Genomic DNA, 20,060 nt, shown 5'->3' with positions numbered 1-20,060 from the left:
CATTAAAAAGTCCCAAACTCAGACTGTTTGGAAACTTCTAATAAAGACCTACTTCTGATATAGTTATACTGACAGCTGCAAAGCCTAAAGACTAGCCTTGCTTCAATGAAGCAAGTACTGTTTTTATCAAACTCACATACAAACTCATGTTAAAACTACAGATGACATTACTCAGGATAGGAAAGCATATCGGAGAAAGGACATTCATTGAGAGACATACCACAGTTTCACAAGTGGGTTAAACCAACTGATCCAGTGTCATATCGCCAAAAAATAAGTATTCTCTGTTTTTCTTCCATCCAGAGAAGCTGATGTGGCTGCCTGGGGAAAGTCTTGGCTGAGCCCCCATGGCCAACCCCAGGGCTGCACAAGCCCCAGTGCCTACACCCAGGGAGCAAGGGGAGAAAGATGGGTGCGAGGGTGGCAGCTGAGGTGGGGGGACTTTGGGCAGCACTAAGGTTTAAAATCAGGTTACGCTGTTTGTGAAACTCATCCCTAAGAGTGACATGCTTTTTCAAGATGCAGTAAAAGGATCACGTTAATAACTTAATATTAATTATTTAATAGCAATTAATAACTTTTTCTGTCATTACTGTTGTCCTTTATGTTGGTCCATTCTCTGAACCTAATAACAGAAATACTCTTTGAATTACATTTATTTGTTTTTTGTCTTTCCTGCTGACATTAAGCCTTTTTTTTCATGTCGAGCAAAATATTCCACTTGGTCCGTTTTATTTAAGGTAGAAAAATAAAAACAACTAAATAATCACTGAAGTTCAAAAGACTGCCGAAGATGAAGCAAGTGCCCTTCTGCCCATCAGTTCAGTACTTCAAACTCTCATCCAGCAGCACGCTCACTGCTAACTAGGTGTGTGTCACAAAGACTGACACCTTTGGTCTCATTGCTGCTCTTATTAGTGTTTAGCTATTTATATTAGGTAGAAAAGGAAAAACTCAGAGCATCTCATTCTCAGAGACTGACAGGTTATACTCTCTGATGGCAGGCACGAAGTGTTACCTGCTGCATTAGTCAACCCGTGATTAACAGTGAAATAAACCCCATGTTTCAGGCTAAGAATAAAGTTCTGCAATGAGGCAGGAAAATAAGACAAACAAGAACATGAGCACGTGTATATGTAGGGGTGTGAGTGAAAGGCAGAGATGGAGGGAATGAGAACTGGCCTTTTTAATAGACAGTGGTGAGAATTGCTATTAGTTTATATACAATGGGTGTAATATGAATCGTAATTATGACTCCAGTTTCCAAACAGTTGTAGATATAATAATATATATTCCAGCACATGCCTAATTTGTACATTAAGTATATGCATAAGTGCTGCAGTTCTATACATATATATGACCAATCAAACATTTAATCAGTCATTTATGAAAGCAATTAAATGATTCCTTAGGCAAACAATATTCGACTACTAGGCTATGGCTTACCGGGCATGCAGCTGAGGACACCCTTTAATGAATATTTATTCTGAGGTATCCATATGGTCATATATGCAGCATGTTCTGTCAGCTTTTATTTCTGAAGTTTCTCTTTTCTCTGAGGTTACGTAAACTAAGATTCGGACTGAAGCTTACCTGAGATTTCCATTGAATAATTTCAGCCTTTTATGAGACTGGAAAGAAATGCAGAACTAAAGTAATTTTAAATCAAAAGTGGATCATGCCATATATTCATCTAAATAATGTTAACAAAGTATCTTTTGTCTCCTCTCTCATTAGAAACTGTCTTAGGAAACAAATGCTGTAAATCTTTCCTTAGAGTTTTATGCATTTCATGAAGTTTGGTAGTTAGTCTCTTACTAGTAATAATTCTCAATTTCCTTCAAGTCATTTTTTTCTGTCTATTTCACAAAAGAAAAAATGTTACTGTCTTCCAGGACTTAAATATAGCATGTGAATACAGCTGACGGACAAGTATCTTTGTTAAAATGGAAGATATTGTGATAGAGGAAAAAAAAGCTTTTAGTGTAACTACTTTCCATGTTACCTGCCTGCCCTGTATATTTCATGGTGATGGTAAATATACTTTTAATCCTTTGTCCTGTTCCTGCTATCTTAAAAAATAAAAAAAAAGTAGGTTCCTTATTCCAAACTGTCAGGATTTGGCTTTGCATGACTGCAAAGGCTATTTGCCACAGTTCAGACAACAAAATTTACATACAGGCTTCCCTGCTAAATATTCCTAATGAGAACTTCTCAGTTTACTGAGCTTTGAAAGAAATGGTCCCAAATTTCAAGCTGAGAATGAGAAAAAAAAAGAGTGAGTACTATAAAAGGTAATGAAAGCACAGCACCCACTCTTTTTTATTCTCACGGATAAAGCCTCTTTTTTGTTTGACAGTGTCCTCAGGGAACCACTCTGACAGCCTAGTTTTAATTTTGCTGTCCCTCAAATAACAGAAATGCTACATGAATTTCACAGAAAAAGAAAAGATGAGGGCCACATTGTGTGGCAAAATTTAAAGAAGCCCTTCTGTTCAGGCAGCTGAAGTTTAACTAGAGATTTGAATTTTCATTACTTAAAATTTTCCCATTTGTTTTCTTTCCTTTTGATCTGGCACCAAAAAGGCAATAGCAGGCTTTTTCCAGGTGCTGCCATCTTTTCTCCATCACTTTTGGACTACTCTTGTTACATTGGTTTAAAACACGTCTGATCTGTGACACTGTTCAGGATTTCTGCTGGTGGAATAAAGCGTCTTTCGGTATATCACTTTTTTCAGATGATTATATAACATGGTTATAAAAAACACGCTTTGACTTACACACAAAATCAATTTTGACTGAGAATTTTATGCTGCGATTCAGCCTGCAGCAGATCTCTAGAACGGAGCTAGAAATCAAGCATTTCCATTATAAATAGCAATGGATGCAGCAGTTTCAGGGTTACACAAGTACATCAAAATCCCTTCACTTCTTCATATAACCAAAAAAAAATTTTGCAGCGGTGTCCAAAATTTGCTTCCTATGACATTTGGTGGATTGAAAAACAAAACAAAACAAAAAGACTGAGAGGCTGATGTTATGAAATTGTCTACAAGCAAAACCTATTTCCTTTCCCCTCCCCCATACTTAATTGCTCCAGTTTTTTCCCCCAGCTGAGTTCAGATTATGTTTCTGCATAACAGATGAGAACAGCTTCAAGCTATTGACTAAATAATAGATTTTTTTATCATCTATTTCCGAGAACAGATGAGAAAACAGTCCAGAAACAAAACTCAAGGAGACCAGTAAAAAGCAACTAACAGAAGAGTTCCGTGCTTACGTTTGCATCTTCTGCCTCTTAATGTCATGATCTGAGACAGCAATCTCATTCAGTTATAGAAGCAAAGGGTCTTGGAAACCATGAGAAAGAAGCAAGTGACATAGCAGTTTGGAAACCTGTGATTCTAAAACCAAGGGGAGAACCTAAGTGCTTGTAACATTCAATCCTTTTGTGATTCAGCTAGGAGGTGGCTAATTCTGAGGCCATGTAGAGCCAGGAAAGCCATGGAAAAGACCCTACCATGGTGCAAGGGCCACAGATGGCCTCGGAAGCCACAAAGGCCATTCTGCCGAGACCTGCGTGGCAGCCACGCAGGGGAGGTGGGAAAAAGGCCACCCTGCCAGCAGCGTGACACGGCATGGCATGGCAAGGGACACCAGGCACCGCAGTGCTGACATCCTTACCCCTCTAGCACACCTTGCGAGAAAGACAGACCTGGTAGCAGGCTGGAATTACCATGGGAATGTTATTACCCAGAGATTAAAAATTGCCATATTCTATCAATCTCAATTTTACAAGTGTTTTTGGAAGAACTGTCCAAGGCTCTTACAGGAATTTGCAGATATTCATATGGACAATTTGCATAACATATTTCTTATGAGTAAATACCGGCAGTCTATTTTCACTCAGAGCCCCAGTGAGAGTCTGGCTGAAGTCTTTACTTCCTTGGTAGAGAGAGAGGGCTTGGACCCAGAGTATGAATGCTAAAGCATCAATATTTATATTACCTCCCTTTCCCCAAAACTTCTTACCCTTACGATAGCTCCAGAACTAAGTAGCTCCTTTCCTAACACACACGGACGATTTTGTGGACTTGATGAAGCACACATTGAGTAAGCTCCAAGTTAGAGGGCTCTATAATTGGGTGAATGTCCACAGAGCTAAGCAGAATTTAAAAGGTAAAAAAACGCCAGGACTGTTTTTAAGTTCTCTACAGATATTGGGATGTGTTTTTAATTCTTTATTTAAGTTCTCCAAGATACTGAGATGTATGAATGCTATGAACTAGGAATATAGATATATATTTAAGATTATTAGCCATTTTCTCAGTTTGTGCAGAAAAATGTATTTTACCATACGAATCAGCTTCTTGAGCTTATCATTTCACAGAGTTACCCTTACTGCTTTCACTAAATGAGAGTTAGGAGGAGACCTGGCTCCCCAGGGCCAACCCACAGAGCTGCCCTGGCTGTCCTTGGAGAGCGAGTGCCCTGTGAGCAAGCCGTGCTCCTGCTCCCTCTTGCGTGCCGAGGGCTGCAGAAGGTAACAGGACCAAAGGCATGGAGTCGTAGGGCTGCTGCCCTCTCCAAGGAAGGAAAACAAAACTTTCCTCATTAACAGCCTTTGGATGTTCTGCAAAGCCAAGGAAGGTCAGATGGGATCACAAAGGAAAGGAGAAAGGAAAGATGGGAAAATGCACGTAAAGTAACAATGACAAAAAATGTCAGGTATGAGTCTGATACTAAGTGAAACCAGTGTGTTGGTGTGCTTCTAGCAAAACAAAAAAGTTTTGGGATAGAAGAGAGTGTTAGTAGAGTCTGAAGCATTCACTTTTCAGGATACTATTCCCATTGGGAAAATTGTGGATTTTTTTTAATTTAGCAATACCATAAACTAAATATTAGCACAGTCTATACTTTCGTATTACACATGAAATCAGGAATTCAAATATTATAAAATGCTTAGTAATATCTTTGCTTTACCTTAAAGCAAAGACTACAAATTCTGCTGGATTTATTCATGTAAGTTTTCCTGTAGATATCCCCGGAATCACTCCCAGAAATACAAGACTGAAGTGGACTTCTCAAGTCTCTTCAGATCAGATCCCACATCAGGATAAATCCTTCCATAAATTGATAAAATTCCATCTAAAAATAGGTAAGATTTATGTCCCCATTACTGTGATGAAAGGCAGTTCCAGAGCCCCCATTCCTTTACAGCTGGACGTCTTCCAACTTCCAGAAACCAAATACTCCTGACTAGCTCCTGCCCATTAATGTGAGTGAAAAGTGAAAAAGTTTCTCTTTCAAAAGTATATAAAAGTTTTTAAAACATGCAGTGGATGGGAGTTGGCCTTTGCTATGGCTGAAGTTGGCTATGGCAGACAATAGTCTGATGTGAAGGAGGTATGGTAAATAATTAATTTGCAGTAAAGTCAGTTGCTGGGAAGTCATTAACAGCTCACTTTGTTGATGAGAAACAGTGGCTCTGCGACAACATTTGGCTTGGCTGGCTAGCATTCATTTATACAAAAGGCACATAGCCTATTTGTTGTTCATTTTCAGAAACATCAATTTCTGCTCTATATCAGAAGCCAAAAAAGCCATGCATTTTTATTTTCCATGTAATATTAAATTCTTTGGTTTCTGATATGACAAAGGCCCTAAAGAATGTTAATATTTATTTCTATTTTCTACAAATAAATGCTAATTAGCATAACTAACTTTTTTTAGATTATATGTCCCTTAATAAAAACTTGGGAACTGTAACACAAGGAATAATATTTTCTTTTCTTTCTTGTTTTAAATGTGTAAATGTTCAAAATATTTAGTATATGAAACCAAAAGCTTTTTTTTCTCACCCAGTTTTAAATCAAAAAAAGCTACAGCAACATTAAAAGGATATTAGTAAAATGATTTAAAATTAGATAATTTTCAGATATGTAATAGCAATGTTTACAGTGCATTGCCTATAGTTTTACATGCTTACAGGTTTTATAGAATACATTTTACATCGTTATCTGTAATATATTATATTAGAAAAAAAAGAAAAAGAAAACAGTAAGACCATTCCTATAAAATTAACTACATGTTCAGTTTCAACCTTTGGATAAGTTCTATAAGCAACACTGAGAGTCACTAGAAACTTTAGCTTTTCTTTTCCTAATATTTTGTAACATTTTGTAATTTTAAATTTGTAACATTAATGTTGCAATAATATACTGTTTGCTTCATTTGTTTTCCTGATTTGAGGTGAATTTCTGAACAGCCTAGCGAGCTTTTAAATATTTCTAAGCCTCAACTTCTCTAATTTTGGAGGCGTTCACATCATATTTGAAGTTGCAACTGAGCTCTGAAAAACAGAGATAACTTTTAACGTTTACTTCCAGATCCTCAGTTGCTCAATATTTAGCTAATTTAAATGCTAATTAGACTAATTATATGAATAAAACGTGGTAGGAATTTATTAACAACTTTGCTACTATTGCTTTATGTCTAGAGAGAGTTTTCCTAAAACAGGACTCAAGGGACAGTAGCACATCTGTTACCAGCTGAACAAGTTGGATTTTTTGTAATATTAAACCTTTGAGTTTGTAATATAGTGCAGAATACAAAAGAAACGGAGGAACAATTTTAAATTTTCCAGATCTAGCACATTTTGGATATAGACCATTAATGAAGAGGAGGCCTCATGTTTTCCCAAACCCATCTGCTTCAGGATTTTTGCTCTCAGTTTTACATTCATTAGAAAAAAAACATACCTTGTCTCATTCTCTCATTACCTACTACAGTTGTTCTAACTGATGTTAATGCTGTATATATGCCGTATATAAAGAACTTATACCATTCACCTCAAGTCTAGTATTGTGGATGGGCTTTTATGTTTTTGTTGGGCCTCACAAAGTCTGTGACGCTCCACAGTGGGGATACGCCAACCAGAAGAGAGAAAAATGGGTGGGATGTTCTCTTTGGAAGTACAAAATATTTATTTCCTGCAGAGTTCGCCATTGCCCTAGTCAAGAAGGTACTTAAGCAGATGCCTAATTTTCAACACGGGCGTTTGAACCTATTCACAAGCAATGGTCACTCTCGGGCTTAGTCGGCTGACTCAATTTCAGTCTGAAAAAGACAGAAAAGAAGTAGTCCTATGGAAAACTTTCATGGAATTTTATAGGGACGAAAAAGAGGCTTCGCTGAAAAGCTGGCAGGCAGCAGGAAAGAATGCCGTTCTGCAGCACTGGCAGCCAGCTGGGTCCCGGCAGTGCATATCAGGGCTAACTTTCTATTAAATTATATCAGTGTTTGAGAAATTCTGGGGTTAGGCCACCCTTCCTCCCTCATATTCCCTGGGGCTATTCCAAGTGCAATACCACAACAACTTTTCTATACGAGCCATTATTATTTAATGCTGCCTGTCTGCTAGGCACATACAGCGCGACGTTCTCTGAGTAAACAAGGTTGTTGTAGGAATGACTATGTAGAAGCCTGTCAGGCAACAGTACTGTAATGCAAACAAAACCCAACCATTTCTCAGAAGGAAGTAAGTTTGCACTTTCCCTGCTAATTTGACTAGTAATTAGTTGTTCAGCTGAAAATACCTTTTCTCTGTGATTGAGTCTGAAGCTTGTTTCCTTCCAAATCAGCAGTATTTATGTTGTGTCAGCTCCTCTAATTCCTCCCCTGTTAACTCCCCTGCGTCATCTTAAATTGAGTTTAGCAATTACAAAAACTGACAGCACTGCAAAATGATGAACTCGGTGCACTGAATGAAGCCAGTGTATCGTCAACAATGACTTTGAGCCTTGCCTCCTCTTCCAGTGTTTCTCAGCTACAATTTGCCAGGAGGTGGGGGCTAAAATATTTTGTATCCAGTGTGTCACCTGAGAATCCTGGCTGAGACTGTCCACAAGGAGAGCACCGGTGATAAAGTTTTGATCCCACGGGGATGTTTGTACACTGGCAGAAAGTATAAACCTGTGTTGTTCTTTGCAAGCATTTTTTTAACGATGATACAGAAGCTGCTTGTTCACATTGGTTTTGGCTTCATTGACTTGAGCATACTCTAAGGTACTGACAAGGTCTTACAGCATGGCAAAAAGTAGAAAAAGTTCTTCTAAAATAAAATCTTCTTTAGGTTCTGTCCTCCTCCTATGTCAGCTGCCATGGTTGAATTAGTCTGTGATTATTTCAATTTGCATGTAGAGTAGCAGCCCCCACAGGGCCACCTAAAATATGCCCAGATTTGGGGGGAAATCTGCATTCAAGCCCCTTTTCTGCCAGAGATTTTCCATGACATCCTCAGGCTTGTAGGTACCTTTCTTCTTCTGAAGATAAATGTATTTCTTCCATGACTTCAGAGTCCACATATGGTTTTAGCTACTTAATTCTGCTGAAAAGAAAAAGTCCCTGGCAGATAGAAACATAAATATCTCTGTGAATCTAGGCCTTCCCATTTTCTTTGTGGATCTAGGCTTTCCCATTTCTCTGCCTTTGGTTTCCATCTATAAATATTACTCTATCTCACAAAGGAGCCAGGAAGATAAGCATGTTGCAAATAGCGATGTGCTCAAGTGTAGCAGTACTGGGGGCCATGCAAATATTAATCATAACTGAAAGGGGACAGAAAGGAATGTAAAGAAGGTCAGCTGTATTAAGAACTGCATTTATCAGAGAGAAGCCTCAAATCAGTATACTGCTACTTTGATTTACTTTTGCACTTTTCTTTGGTTCAAACTTTCCTTCTTGAAATCCTGAAAGCTCAAACCGCACATAATTCAGGTTCCAAATATTTCAAATGGAGCTCATACTCACTTCAACATGTTGACAGGTTTGAATGAGTTTCGCCAAAAGAGTTTCCAGTTCAGTATTCCTCTTAATAAGGTTGGTGAGATTACTCTCCAAATTTTGCTGTCAAAGAGAAAAAGAACACATTAATGTTTTGGAGAATTTAATATTTAGATAAACAGATGAAAAAATGGCTACATTTTCAGGATGTGAATTTTGTAATTCCACAGGTTTGAGCAGGTAACTTTCATTCTCATGTGCACCATTAGAAGTTTTGAGTGTGCATCAAGTATGACCAAAAAAAAAAAAAGTAGAAAGGTTCATGATAATAGTAAGTTCATTAGAAAATAGTTTCTAAAGACCTACTAAAACCTAGATTAAGCAATTAGTTTTAGCTAAGGAGGAGGAAAAAAGGAGAACAGCAGGGAGCTTAAAAATATTTTACCAAAAAAAGGATGGTTTATTTTGACTGGGAGCACTTTGTGGCTCCTTATTTCCTGCTCTCATCTGTCTCCCAGACTTAAAGGTCTGCTGCTAACCTAGGTGTCTGAATATGTGCCTCTCCAGGGTCATGCCTATATGGACGCAGTGGATGGGTCACCTCTTCCTTCTCGGAATTCACACAGTGCTGGGGCGGGGAGGGGGGGAGGGTTGGATCTAACTGATTTAATTCCCTAGAGGGATGTTCAGCAGAGTTATATTTTTAAATAAAGAATGCTAAAGAAAAAAAAATCCCTTAGATGCATAAGAATGCCATATTACTCACTGATTCTGACTTCGCTATTGTTCTTGAGAGAGAATTTGTGGCTGTGTTTACCAACTGATTATGGCTGCAATAAATATCTTCAACGGTGGGACCTTGGAGAGCTTTCTACCTCCTGGATCTGAGGCCGTACCCTGGCCACTGTGCGACTGCATGTCAGATTGAGATCTAGAAACAAATGTTTCGGCCTTCTCCCCTCCCCTCAGTATCCACAGGAAGGAAATTAAGAACACGTGAGCAAGAAGAGGTCTGTGAAGGCTGTGATCCACTCCCAGGGCTGACAGCCTTGGGATAAGGACTGCAAACTCCCTGCTTTTTGCTATGGATCCCAAGATTTTTGCTGCTTTACATAAAAGTCCACCTTCTGGAAGCACAGGGACATGAAAGAATCCTGTCTTTGCATAAAATGCAAAATTTCCACAGAGATGGAAAAACCTGAAATTCTAACTTGAATAAATAGCAAAGAAAAAAGAGCAAGCCATTAAAAAGAATCCAGACAGTAAACACACCTCTATTTCAGTAACCTCAGGTGCATCTATTCATTTTGAAAAACCTGGGGACTGCTCCCGTGAGAAGTTTTTCCTCCTAGTTATTCACCTCTTTAACTGTGTGAGACAAGTCCCTTGCTTAGTGTTCCTAACAGGCTGACAAACCTTGTCTTTTAATTGTACTTTGTCCTGCAAGTAGTCCCCAATAGTGCCATCTCGGAAGCACTGAACAGGAACAGCAGAGCTGGGCCTGTTTCTCTCCTCATAAGGGCTGCAGTATCTGCAGAGCTCCCGTTAATGTTATCCCTGCTCATCTTTTATTAATGGCCTTACTTTCTCCTCACTCCTACTTTTTCCCCCAATGTATCTGTTACATCCCTTAAGCCCCTTTAGTTCATCTGTTTTTCTTCCCTTTTTTTTTTCCCCTCCATACTTATCACCATGCACGCCCTCGACCTCCATGCGTGTGCTTTCTGCCGCTGTTACTTCCTGCCTATTTCACGTTGCTTCGAAGCGAGCTGTTCTTCGCCCTCCCTTTCTGCAGCCGTGCTGCTGGCTTCTTACTCGCTCCTGCACATGGCTACAAATGAACGAAAGTTGGCAGCATTTCATTGCTGAACCATACATGCTTTGGCATTCACCAGTGCTGATGCTGTAAGCCTTTGGGGGAGCAGTCAGGCCTGTTCAGAAAAAGATAGCACGCGATTCTGATGCCTTTATGTATGTAGCTTTTCCAAGAAGCGTGATGGGGGTTTTAAGCACATAATTTCGTCATTTGCTTCCCAGCACAACCGTTCCTATCATGTATCACATGCCACGGCTGTAAAAATACCTTCTACACTGCATTTATTTTACAATCTATTAAAAACAAAGAGCAACAAGAGTGGGCATTCTTTACTGAACAGTTTGAGCTGTATCTTATATCTCCACAAGCTGTATTGTGAACGATCATTTAATTACAAAGGCATGTTTGGTTCACTCTTGGAAGTCCATTTGCAGAGCTGAGACTCACATGCGAAGTCTAAATATCATATATAGTTACAATATCACATAACCTCGATCTTAAAAAAAACAGTTTGTTAAGGGGGATCCAAATCTGAAAATACTCTTGAACTAATATCTATATACCTTTTTGTTGCCTATATATTCTTTTTGTTGATGTTCTAATATATTCTTATATCACAAGATTTCAAATGAAAAATCTAAATTCTTGATTGAGATTGCATAACTTCAGATGTCTTATTGGACACAGTTAATGCTAATAGTTGGGACATACACATACTATGAATAAAAAACATTCTCAAAGATTTTATGGAATACTGCAGAGATTTTAAATAGCTGGAAAGTGTTTCAAACTAAGTCCATTAATATGTGAAAAGAAAGTATTTCTCTCTGAGACAGAAATCTATTTACACATAGGTTTATTTCAAATTCTGCATAATGAATATAATTTTAGACTAACTTTTCTATCCAGTCAATAGCAACATATTCCCCTATATATTAATTTTGTTTCAGATGGATCTCCTGATGTCCTCTGCATTTCCCAATAGTGAAAATAGAGGATAACTACTTAAAAAGTGAGTTGCTTTACCAAACACAAGAGTTAGTGCATTCTTATGCTCCAGCTCCCTGAACTGTGTCATTTTAAAACCAGAAAGCTTGAAATTTTGTTTCATTTCAATTTCCTATGCAAAGGGATTGGAGTTTGTGTAGTCAAGATATATCAGAATTTTCTTAAACTTTTGTTTAAGAACATCAGTTTATATTAACACTTTACTAAACAGTAACAACCTGGCAGCTGTTCTCTGAAATTAATGTCAATCATCTTTGCAGTTTCACTAGGGCTGACTAGCAGCTCTTAAAGGTGGCCTGACTTGTTAAGTTTTAAAGGTCATTTAAATATTCAATCAGTTTTTGCAGTATGTTTTCCTTTCAACAAACCATGATTTTCTTTTGGTGGTGTTTTCCTCTAGTTCTTCCCTCTGTTCCATTCACATATGGGTGATAGATATAGCACCACTCTGGCTATTGCATGATAATATTCACCAGAAGCAGATGTCAAGCCCTGCACTCTGTCTATACTCTGTACAGGGGGAACAGGAAAAAGCCTGAATGACCTTACTGGAAGTTTAATTTCATAAATAAGTTTAACTTCCTCACAGACTTTCCAAAGTGTCTTAAACGCATTTCACGTTGATACAAAAAACTTGTTAACTTGCGTATAACTTGACCCGCAAATTTGGAGCTCTGGCCTTTATGAAAAATTGATCCAGTGCTCTAGATCAGAATTCCCAGAATAGGGGGCTGAAACATGTAACAAGGATTTAAGTCTGGGGAAAGTGTACTCCCAAATATAGTGTACATGGAAAAATGAATGCCAGAACTAAGCTTATTCAGAGAATTTTCCTTCACCTCATCTCACTTTCTGTGGCCATTCTCACAGGTGAGCCAAATTATATCTTCAGCTACGGAAACTTTCTAGATAATTCATAATTTCGTAATATTTCCACTTTTGCTTATCTTATCTTTTCCTGCCTTTTCTTTTTTGGCACTTGCCAATTTTATTTCTTATCTTTCTATTCAAAACTAATCTTAGAAATGCAGGGGGTGTTTTTTAAAAAGAAGAATAATGGTTGGTGTAAACATTTGCTCTCTGAACAGGCTTCATGCATGCTGACTTGGTGGATGTGAACTGCTCTCAAAAGCTGAAAGCCAGGTTGAATGCTTCCACACTTATACGTAGACTCTGCCTGAAATTCCTGGTGTGCTTTGGTACTGCTGTTAACATGATCTAGTATCAGGTGAAAAGAATGCTGACCATCTGCTTAGCATGATCTGACAACTATACAACCAACATAAATATTCCTATATCTGTTAATATTAATAGTGTTATTCTGACAGTACCTTTGGTCTATTAGTAAAAAAAAAAAAATTTAGTTAGTTTAGTTTCTGCTGATATCTTTTCTCCATAATTTTTCAGTTTCTCTAATCAGATGCTTATTGTAATAGGTAACTTCCATCTTCTTGTATAAGTAGTACTACACACTATAAATGGTTATATAAAATTTACTTTTTTAAAAATTATTGCATAAAACTCAAACTTTACCATTTCAGAAGGAATTCAGCAGCCTCAGTTATAGACTCAACTATTCATTTAATTCATTGGATATTTTTAAGTTGAGGTCTTGTAAACTCTTTCTGTCCTATATTGAAGCAACTTTGAAATCACTGAAAGTCATTAAGTGCTAGAATTTCTGCTGTCCTCATAGATCTGAACAAGTCGCATTTTAAATCCAAAGCAGAGCGAATAGTTTTATTGCTGTTATAAAACATTTATACAAAGAGTGATTTTGTATAAAATTCTGTCTAGTATGAACTTATGTAGATAGATGAAGAATTCATGAAAGAAGGGACCTATAATGGTCTTGCTGATGGATAGAACTAGCGCTGGATCTAACACTAAGCAGTTAATCATGTGAAACAGCAGAACAACTGCTATCAGCTGTGCTGTATACTGTATAACTACAAAAGGTTTCCTTCTTCTCTTCTGTTTGGAGTGATGATATATTATACTCAACATGTATATTCATCATGAAAAATAAACAGGTGTCTTCTGCCGTGGTGTTGTTACCTTTTTCATTCAGATCAGTTAAACAATGCCACCTAGAAATATGGACATTTTTTCTATTGATCAGGGTGAGGTTCTAGCTTCCAAGTCAGAACTTGTTACTTTAACAAAACAAAAACAACTAACTCAAACAAATGTCCCCCTTTAAGTAGGCAGTTGAGAGTAAACTTAACTCAGTTCCACAGCTTTATAGCAATTGTAGTAGACACAATAGTGTTGATACCAGGTCAGTGAAATCAGTTACTTTTCCAAAGAAGATGGATTTTTATACAACCACTGTAAAACAGGGTTATTTTCATGGTGAATATGGGGATAAATACAAGTATATTGAATCACAGACATGTAATTGAGAAGGACAGTTGTTGATGATGTTTCATTTTGACTCTGTATGCCTATAAAATGATACGATTCAGAGACTGGAATCTGAAGCTAGAAAAATTCATGCTAAAAATTAGGGGAAGGCAAGTCAAGATTGGATGTCGTCTTTAACCTGCCCTCTAGCTCATGCTGAACTCATGATCTTGTTGCAGTAATGATCGCGTGAGACTCGTGCCCTGGTTGAAGTGGTAGGTCAAACTAGATGATCATAATGGTCTCTTCTGGCCTTTAAATCTATCAGTCTATGAAAACCAAATGTGAACCCATGCCCTTTGCCAAATTAACAGTCTCATGCAAAGCATTGCTTGTCTAAAATAGGAAGGTAGCATACACAGATAGTCCTAAACTACTATATGGCTTGAAAATACTGTCAAAATAAATTAATGTAGGCTTCCAAAGGATAAAAATGCTGAATGGTGTGCTCCTGCCTTACTTCATATCAGTGAAAGCAACAAAATCTTTGAAAACTTCTCTTCTTCTCAGAGGCCTTTTTCTGCTCCATAAAAAATGTCTATTGAAAGGGCCACAAACAGACAACATATAGCAATTAACTGCAATGGGATTTTAAGTCCCATTTAAAAGGGAGCTTGAAATAAAGTCACTTTCTTTTCCATGTTAAAGATGTTCTTTTCCCAGCCATTCCTAAATATATCTACTCCTTTTCACTCTCCCCTTAATTAAGAGCTTTCTCTTATTTATTCTTGTTCGCTCATTGGAAGACTTTGAGAAACCGTTCCACTGAAACCACAGCACCGGCTAAGACTTTGCGCAAACGCTACCAGGCACTACTTTGTAATAACAGTGTTCCCTACCATTTACACAGAATATACTATGATCAAAGCCCTTTGGCAGCAAACACTGGCAGCAATTTGTAGTTTCTTTGCTCCTGATGCAGAACTGACCAGAATAAGGTATATTTTGAGGCTACCAGCTGACTAGAAGACTAGCACACCTTGGGGAGCCTTTTGGGCTTACAGGAGCCATAATACAATGAAAATTATGTATAGTAACTATTTAGGTTTCTGGAGAACCACACTCATCCTCCCATTATTTCTTTACAAATGGTCAAACTTAAACAGAGATTATAAGTTTTCAGACTTGGTTGGTTAAGGCTTGTAATCAAAAGCCATACAGTTACACAGCAGTAAAATACAGATTTGGGGTAAAACACCACAAAGCAGAAGCGTGATTATATCCTAATTTAGACGAGCTAGTGGGTTACCAGAGCAGTGTTGACATGGCAGAGCGGTCTTTAGTGTATGCAGACTTCCTAGAGACCCTAAATACACACCCAGTTTGCTAGCAAAGTCCAGGCAACTGCATCTTCACTGCAACTGTTTCTCCTGCTAACTTGATGAATTTAGGCTTGCACGTGCTCCAGTTATGTTTCCACGTCGTTGTGGTGACATACCCTATGAACCAGGCCTGTTGCCTCCAGGACTTGTGTCTAACCTATTAAAAAAGTTGCCAATCAATTCCAGAAGAATTGCCAGAATATTAGGCATGGTTTTGAGCCAGATTTTGGGTGTATTTGAATTTAATGTGATCCTTTGGCGTTCTTTATTTAAATGGACATGCCAGATACACATGGAAAACCTTAAACCAATTTTTATCCTATGTACTTGTCCTGAAATAGATGACTACTCTTCCATAGGATACACGTTTCACCCTGTATTTCTCCAGCCAGCAAATGGTAACATTTGCAGTTAATAGGAATGATTGAGCTCAAAGTCTCCAACGTACGGAGCTCAGCAACTGCATTGCACATTTCTGTGTGAATAGAAATAACAACTGTGATGTTGATACATTCCTAGGGACTAATGTTTTTAACTTATGTGATTACAGTGTATCACAAGGTAAAACTCACGAGATACTGAACTGTTGTTTAATTGTCCAAAATTATTTTTTATTAAAAATGCAATAAAAAGAGCTGGATTTGAAGCCACTATCACTTAAATGATCTTAACTGAATTGGGCCTATTTCCCCATTTCATAAGAATGCTGCTTTTCTATTAAACCTTAATTAAAATGGGATATTGTTGAAAGCAAAGGAAATCAAAGCATTTCAGATTATTGACTCCAAAATCTTTATTAACTGAGAGGATAGCTTTCTAGGGAAAATCTACAATTGTTCTCTCATTTCCCTGCAAAGCCATGCCCTCAAACATACCACGGGTGCTTGCCCTGTGCAGCCACAGCAGTGTTCTTTGATTAGAGTAGAGGTGATGGCTACACTGATCTGCCTTGTAAGTTCTTTTGGTGCACTGCCCTTTAGTCTTCCTTCACTGCTTCTTCTTCCTTTCTCAGAAGGTACAAGGAATTATATCAGAGGGGCCTCTGGCAAGAAGGACAGAAGGAGCTCCATATGTAGCACAAGTCTTCTTTTGACACGCTCTGGTGGATTTGGGAAAGAAACAATATATATCCTTGAAAACGGTTCCACCTGCAATGGGGGCCATGATTATTAAAGCCCCTGGCCAACAGAACTGACAGAAATCAGTTATTTTCAGGATTATAATGTGAAATGGATATATATATATAAAGTATCAAGCTATGGTACTTTTTTTTTAAATGTAAAGTTCAACGGCAAAAGTAAATTGTTTTCTCAAGGTATTCAAACTTGCTGTAGAAACTTTGTCCCAATTTAGGCAGTGACAAAATTGATTTTAGGACAAGCAGTACTTCTTAGATATTCCCATTTCAATAAAAATATTGTAAAACACCCAAATGTCAGCTTGACTTGGGATCTGGGGGTTGGTTCAGCCCTGTTTCTAACGAATCATTAATCAAAGAAGGACTAGAATAATAATCAAGAATTAAGAATCAAGAAAGACTAGATTAAATGCTTTGAATGCATTAATAAATGACACCGCTCATGGACTTAAATGTGAGCTATTTGAGATTCGAAAAACTGTAGATATATTTCAGGCCCAACTGTATTTGATTTTGGGGCTTCCAATGCAGTAGTCAACCTGGAACTTGAAGTGTTAAAATTGAGTACAACAAGTATCAGACATACTATTTTTAAAGCATATCAGTAATAACTTATCGAGAAGAGCTAAAGCTCATTCTTTTCCCCATTGGCCAAACCCAGTTCAATGAAGGCAGTTAAGGAGAACATTAACTAATGTGCAGCTGTCCTACAGTATCCTGGCTGCATCCACTTCTGAACTCCCAAGACATGGAAAGTCTCAAAATCAGAACTCAAAATCAGGAGTTCTGACAAGAGCTCCTGCTCATGAGATGGCTAATCTAATCTTGCAAAAGCAAGATCTGCTAAGTATCCATACCGAAAACTGAAAACTCTTGAGTTTTGCACATAACTAATACAAGACATTTATTGGAAGAGAAAGCAAAAAGCTCATCTAAAGAACCACAATTTATGCCGTGTTGTTAAAAGTCTTGGCTTCTAGAGATGTCTGCCTATCTATTTCTGAAACTTTGTATTTTATTTAATAGGTTATATCATGGAAAAAAGTCTGGTTTTAGTCAGACAGTACATATTACCACATTTTGCAGTTGAAATATTCCATCTTATCTAATGAGGTATGTATAAAAAGCAATTCAGTATTATGTAAACCTAGAAAGTTAGGAGGGACAACTAGAAAGGAGAGAAGTATAGAAAGTTATCATGGTGATTTGGTCTGCGTTACGTAGCAGATCATTAGAGCTGTCACAAGCCTACTCCAGCTCTTTCTGCTGGCCACTAATGAAGCTGCTACTTGAGGCAGCTGGGCCCATCTGATGTTATGTTTCTCAGTATGGGAAACAGTACTTTGATTCTGCCCTCCTGAGTATATTAATAGCCTGTCCACAGAATGTATCTGGAAGTGCATCTCCTGTAATGACTGGAGGAACTGGGATACCCAGTGGCTTTTGTGGGTTACTGGTAGAGCATGCCAGTGTGGCACACTGGGTTTGTGGGTTACTGGTACAGCGTGCAGCAGTTTGGCTGAACAGACCACCAGAAGGAAAACGTTCAAGAAGCGTGAGTGACTCTCTGTGTAGTTCCTCTGTAGCGAGGAAACCAGTGCATCTGTGAACAAAACATATTCCCAGCTGTTTCTTTGGCTACTCTTTAAGAGCAGTGTAGGCACGGTCAGTGAGCTGACATAAAGCCAAAGCACAGTCTCTGAGTTTGAATCTGCACATCCTCTCAAGGTGGAGATCCTCCATCTAGCACTTTCTTTGGAAAATGGAGATCTCGCTGTCAAACTGCACGGTGCATGAGGCAAGTGTCAGCCGGTAGACAACCAAAAAAACCCAACTCTGGCTTAGGGGGACACATATGAAACACAGCACTCTTTACAGCGAAAATCAATTTTAAAAAACAAATCATATGTTTTATCATTTTTTTTTATTATAAACTATCTCAGATTTTGCCATGAAATAAACCACTGAACTAATTTTCCCACCATGCACTCTGACTCTGCCCCACTGAAGTCACTGGTAGCTCTGTCTTTTCCTTCCACTGGAATGAGCTCCAGCTGCAATAGGCTACTTCCACTAAAAAAGTTGGCATCCTTCTCCTTTAATGTTCATTCTGGCACACGCTCATTGCCTTGTTGCCCACAGCTAGAGCTCGATCTAGATAAAGGTGTAAATCTCTGTTTTATTCTATTCATTTGCTCTATTTCCTATTCCTATGCTAAAAAATCACTACTACATTGAGTAAATGCCCTAAAAGAGGTTTGGTAAAGGGAACCTGAGTTGCTCACAGATTTAAACTGTAGACATGGGCTTAAGTACTTTTTTGAAAAGAAGGCTTAGACGTCTGCTTCATCTAAAATAGTTGCTAACCTGTCCAGACAATATAATTTTTCAGTATTGACCAGATCATACTTTCCTGGATTGTTATTCTGTATAAAGTTTTTGACCAACTACCAGATCTTGATTTTGAGAGTTAGGAAAATAATCATCTTTCTTTTAGATTTTACGTATACAGTTGCTATTATGTTTAAATGATTGATTTTACAAGTTGCTATGTATACAAACAGAGAATAACATTAAATAATCTTAATACAATTTCTTACCTCTGGAAGGGACTTACTACTCGCATGTATAATTTGACCGTGGTGAGCTGAGTTTAAACCAAATAGATGAGTATAAATTTTACAAGACACAGATCATGGTTTGGAGCTGGATTTTGTTTCATATTTCTGTCCCACTCAGATGAAGTTTCTGTTCTGGGCTGCCTAACCCTCAATGCCAATGCTTCATCAGATCATCTCCAGATTTCAGCCGCACCAACCACTAAAAAAAATCAGGAGCATTTGGTTGGAAAACCTGATTCAAATATGTATATAATTTAAATATTGATGCACTGGAAAAATAAACAGGAAACACTAGCACTTTTCATTTTGTCTCATATTTGCAACTGATAACGGAAAGAAAAACATGCCAAGAATTTACTGTAGTAAATTTTAACTCAAGAAGGCATGTTTGCAAGTGTGTGCAAGACCATGTGCTCTCTTGGATTACTTTTATTATGTACCTATGAGACTAAATCATGTTTAGAGTGCCAAACCATAACTCAGATCCACTCTACTTTGTCAGTACTTGGGGTTCCATGATTATATTCCAAATATGATTTTCCATTTTTTCCCTTCGGTTTACATACAGCTTGAAAACATATATGAGGTAAAACTGCCCGACAGCGGATTGTGACAATACTTTCCTAGTAGTACCATGGAAATCCGGTCACTAAAGCCATTTAAAACATAGCATTAAAAATGAAAAATTGTGCTGTATTTTGGCAAGGAGATAGATCACATCATATGAAATCAAAGGACATTTTTAGAAAAAAGTGTATATAAAATCCCAAATAAATGTAACTTTAAGAATTCACACTCACACTGGGCAAGCTCAGGCTCATCTGTCTTTGTTTCTGTTTCTAATACTTTGTTTTATTACAGCTTCTGAGTTTGAATTTTCATTTTTCTGTTCTACTGACCTTTCAGATTCTCAGCTGAAAGCTGGAATACTCAAGAAAGATGTGTACTTCCATTTTACTAATCAA

The 20,060-nt window shown here is 37.8% G+C and overlaps 1 protein-coding gene across 8 annotated transcripts in view; it reads right to left on the bottom strand.

Annotated features, from left to right (window-relative positions):
• The window catches only part of MID1 (midline 1), a 249,004-nt gene that overhangs the window by 38,885 nt on the left and 190,059 nt on the right, over nt 1-20,060 (bottom strand). For all 8 annotated transcript variants that reach the window (XM_068920754.1, XM_068920773.1, XM_009683677.2 and 5 more), the window contains one exon: nt 8,812-8,907. In XM_068920754.1, the coding sequence (XP_068776855.1) occupies nt 8,812-8,907 (96 nt within the window). The remainder of the gene's footprint in view (nt 1-8,811; nt 8,908-20,060) is intronic.

This window comes from Struthio camelus, chromosome 1 (assembly GCF_040807025.1).
Source record: "Struthio camelus isolate bStrCam1 chromosome 1, bStrCam1.hap1, whole genome shotgun sequence".
Taxonomy (NCBI): domain Eukaryota; kingdom Metazoa; phylum Chordata; class Aves; order Struthioniformes; family Struthionidae; genus Struthio; species Struthio camelus.
Note: the sequence above shows the minus strand (reverse complement) of the source record. Positions and strands in the feature narration are given on the sequence as shown.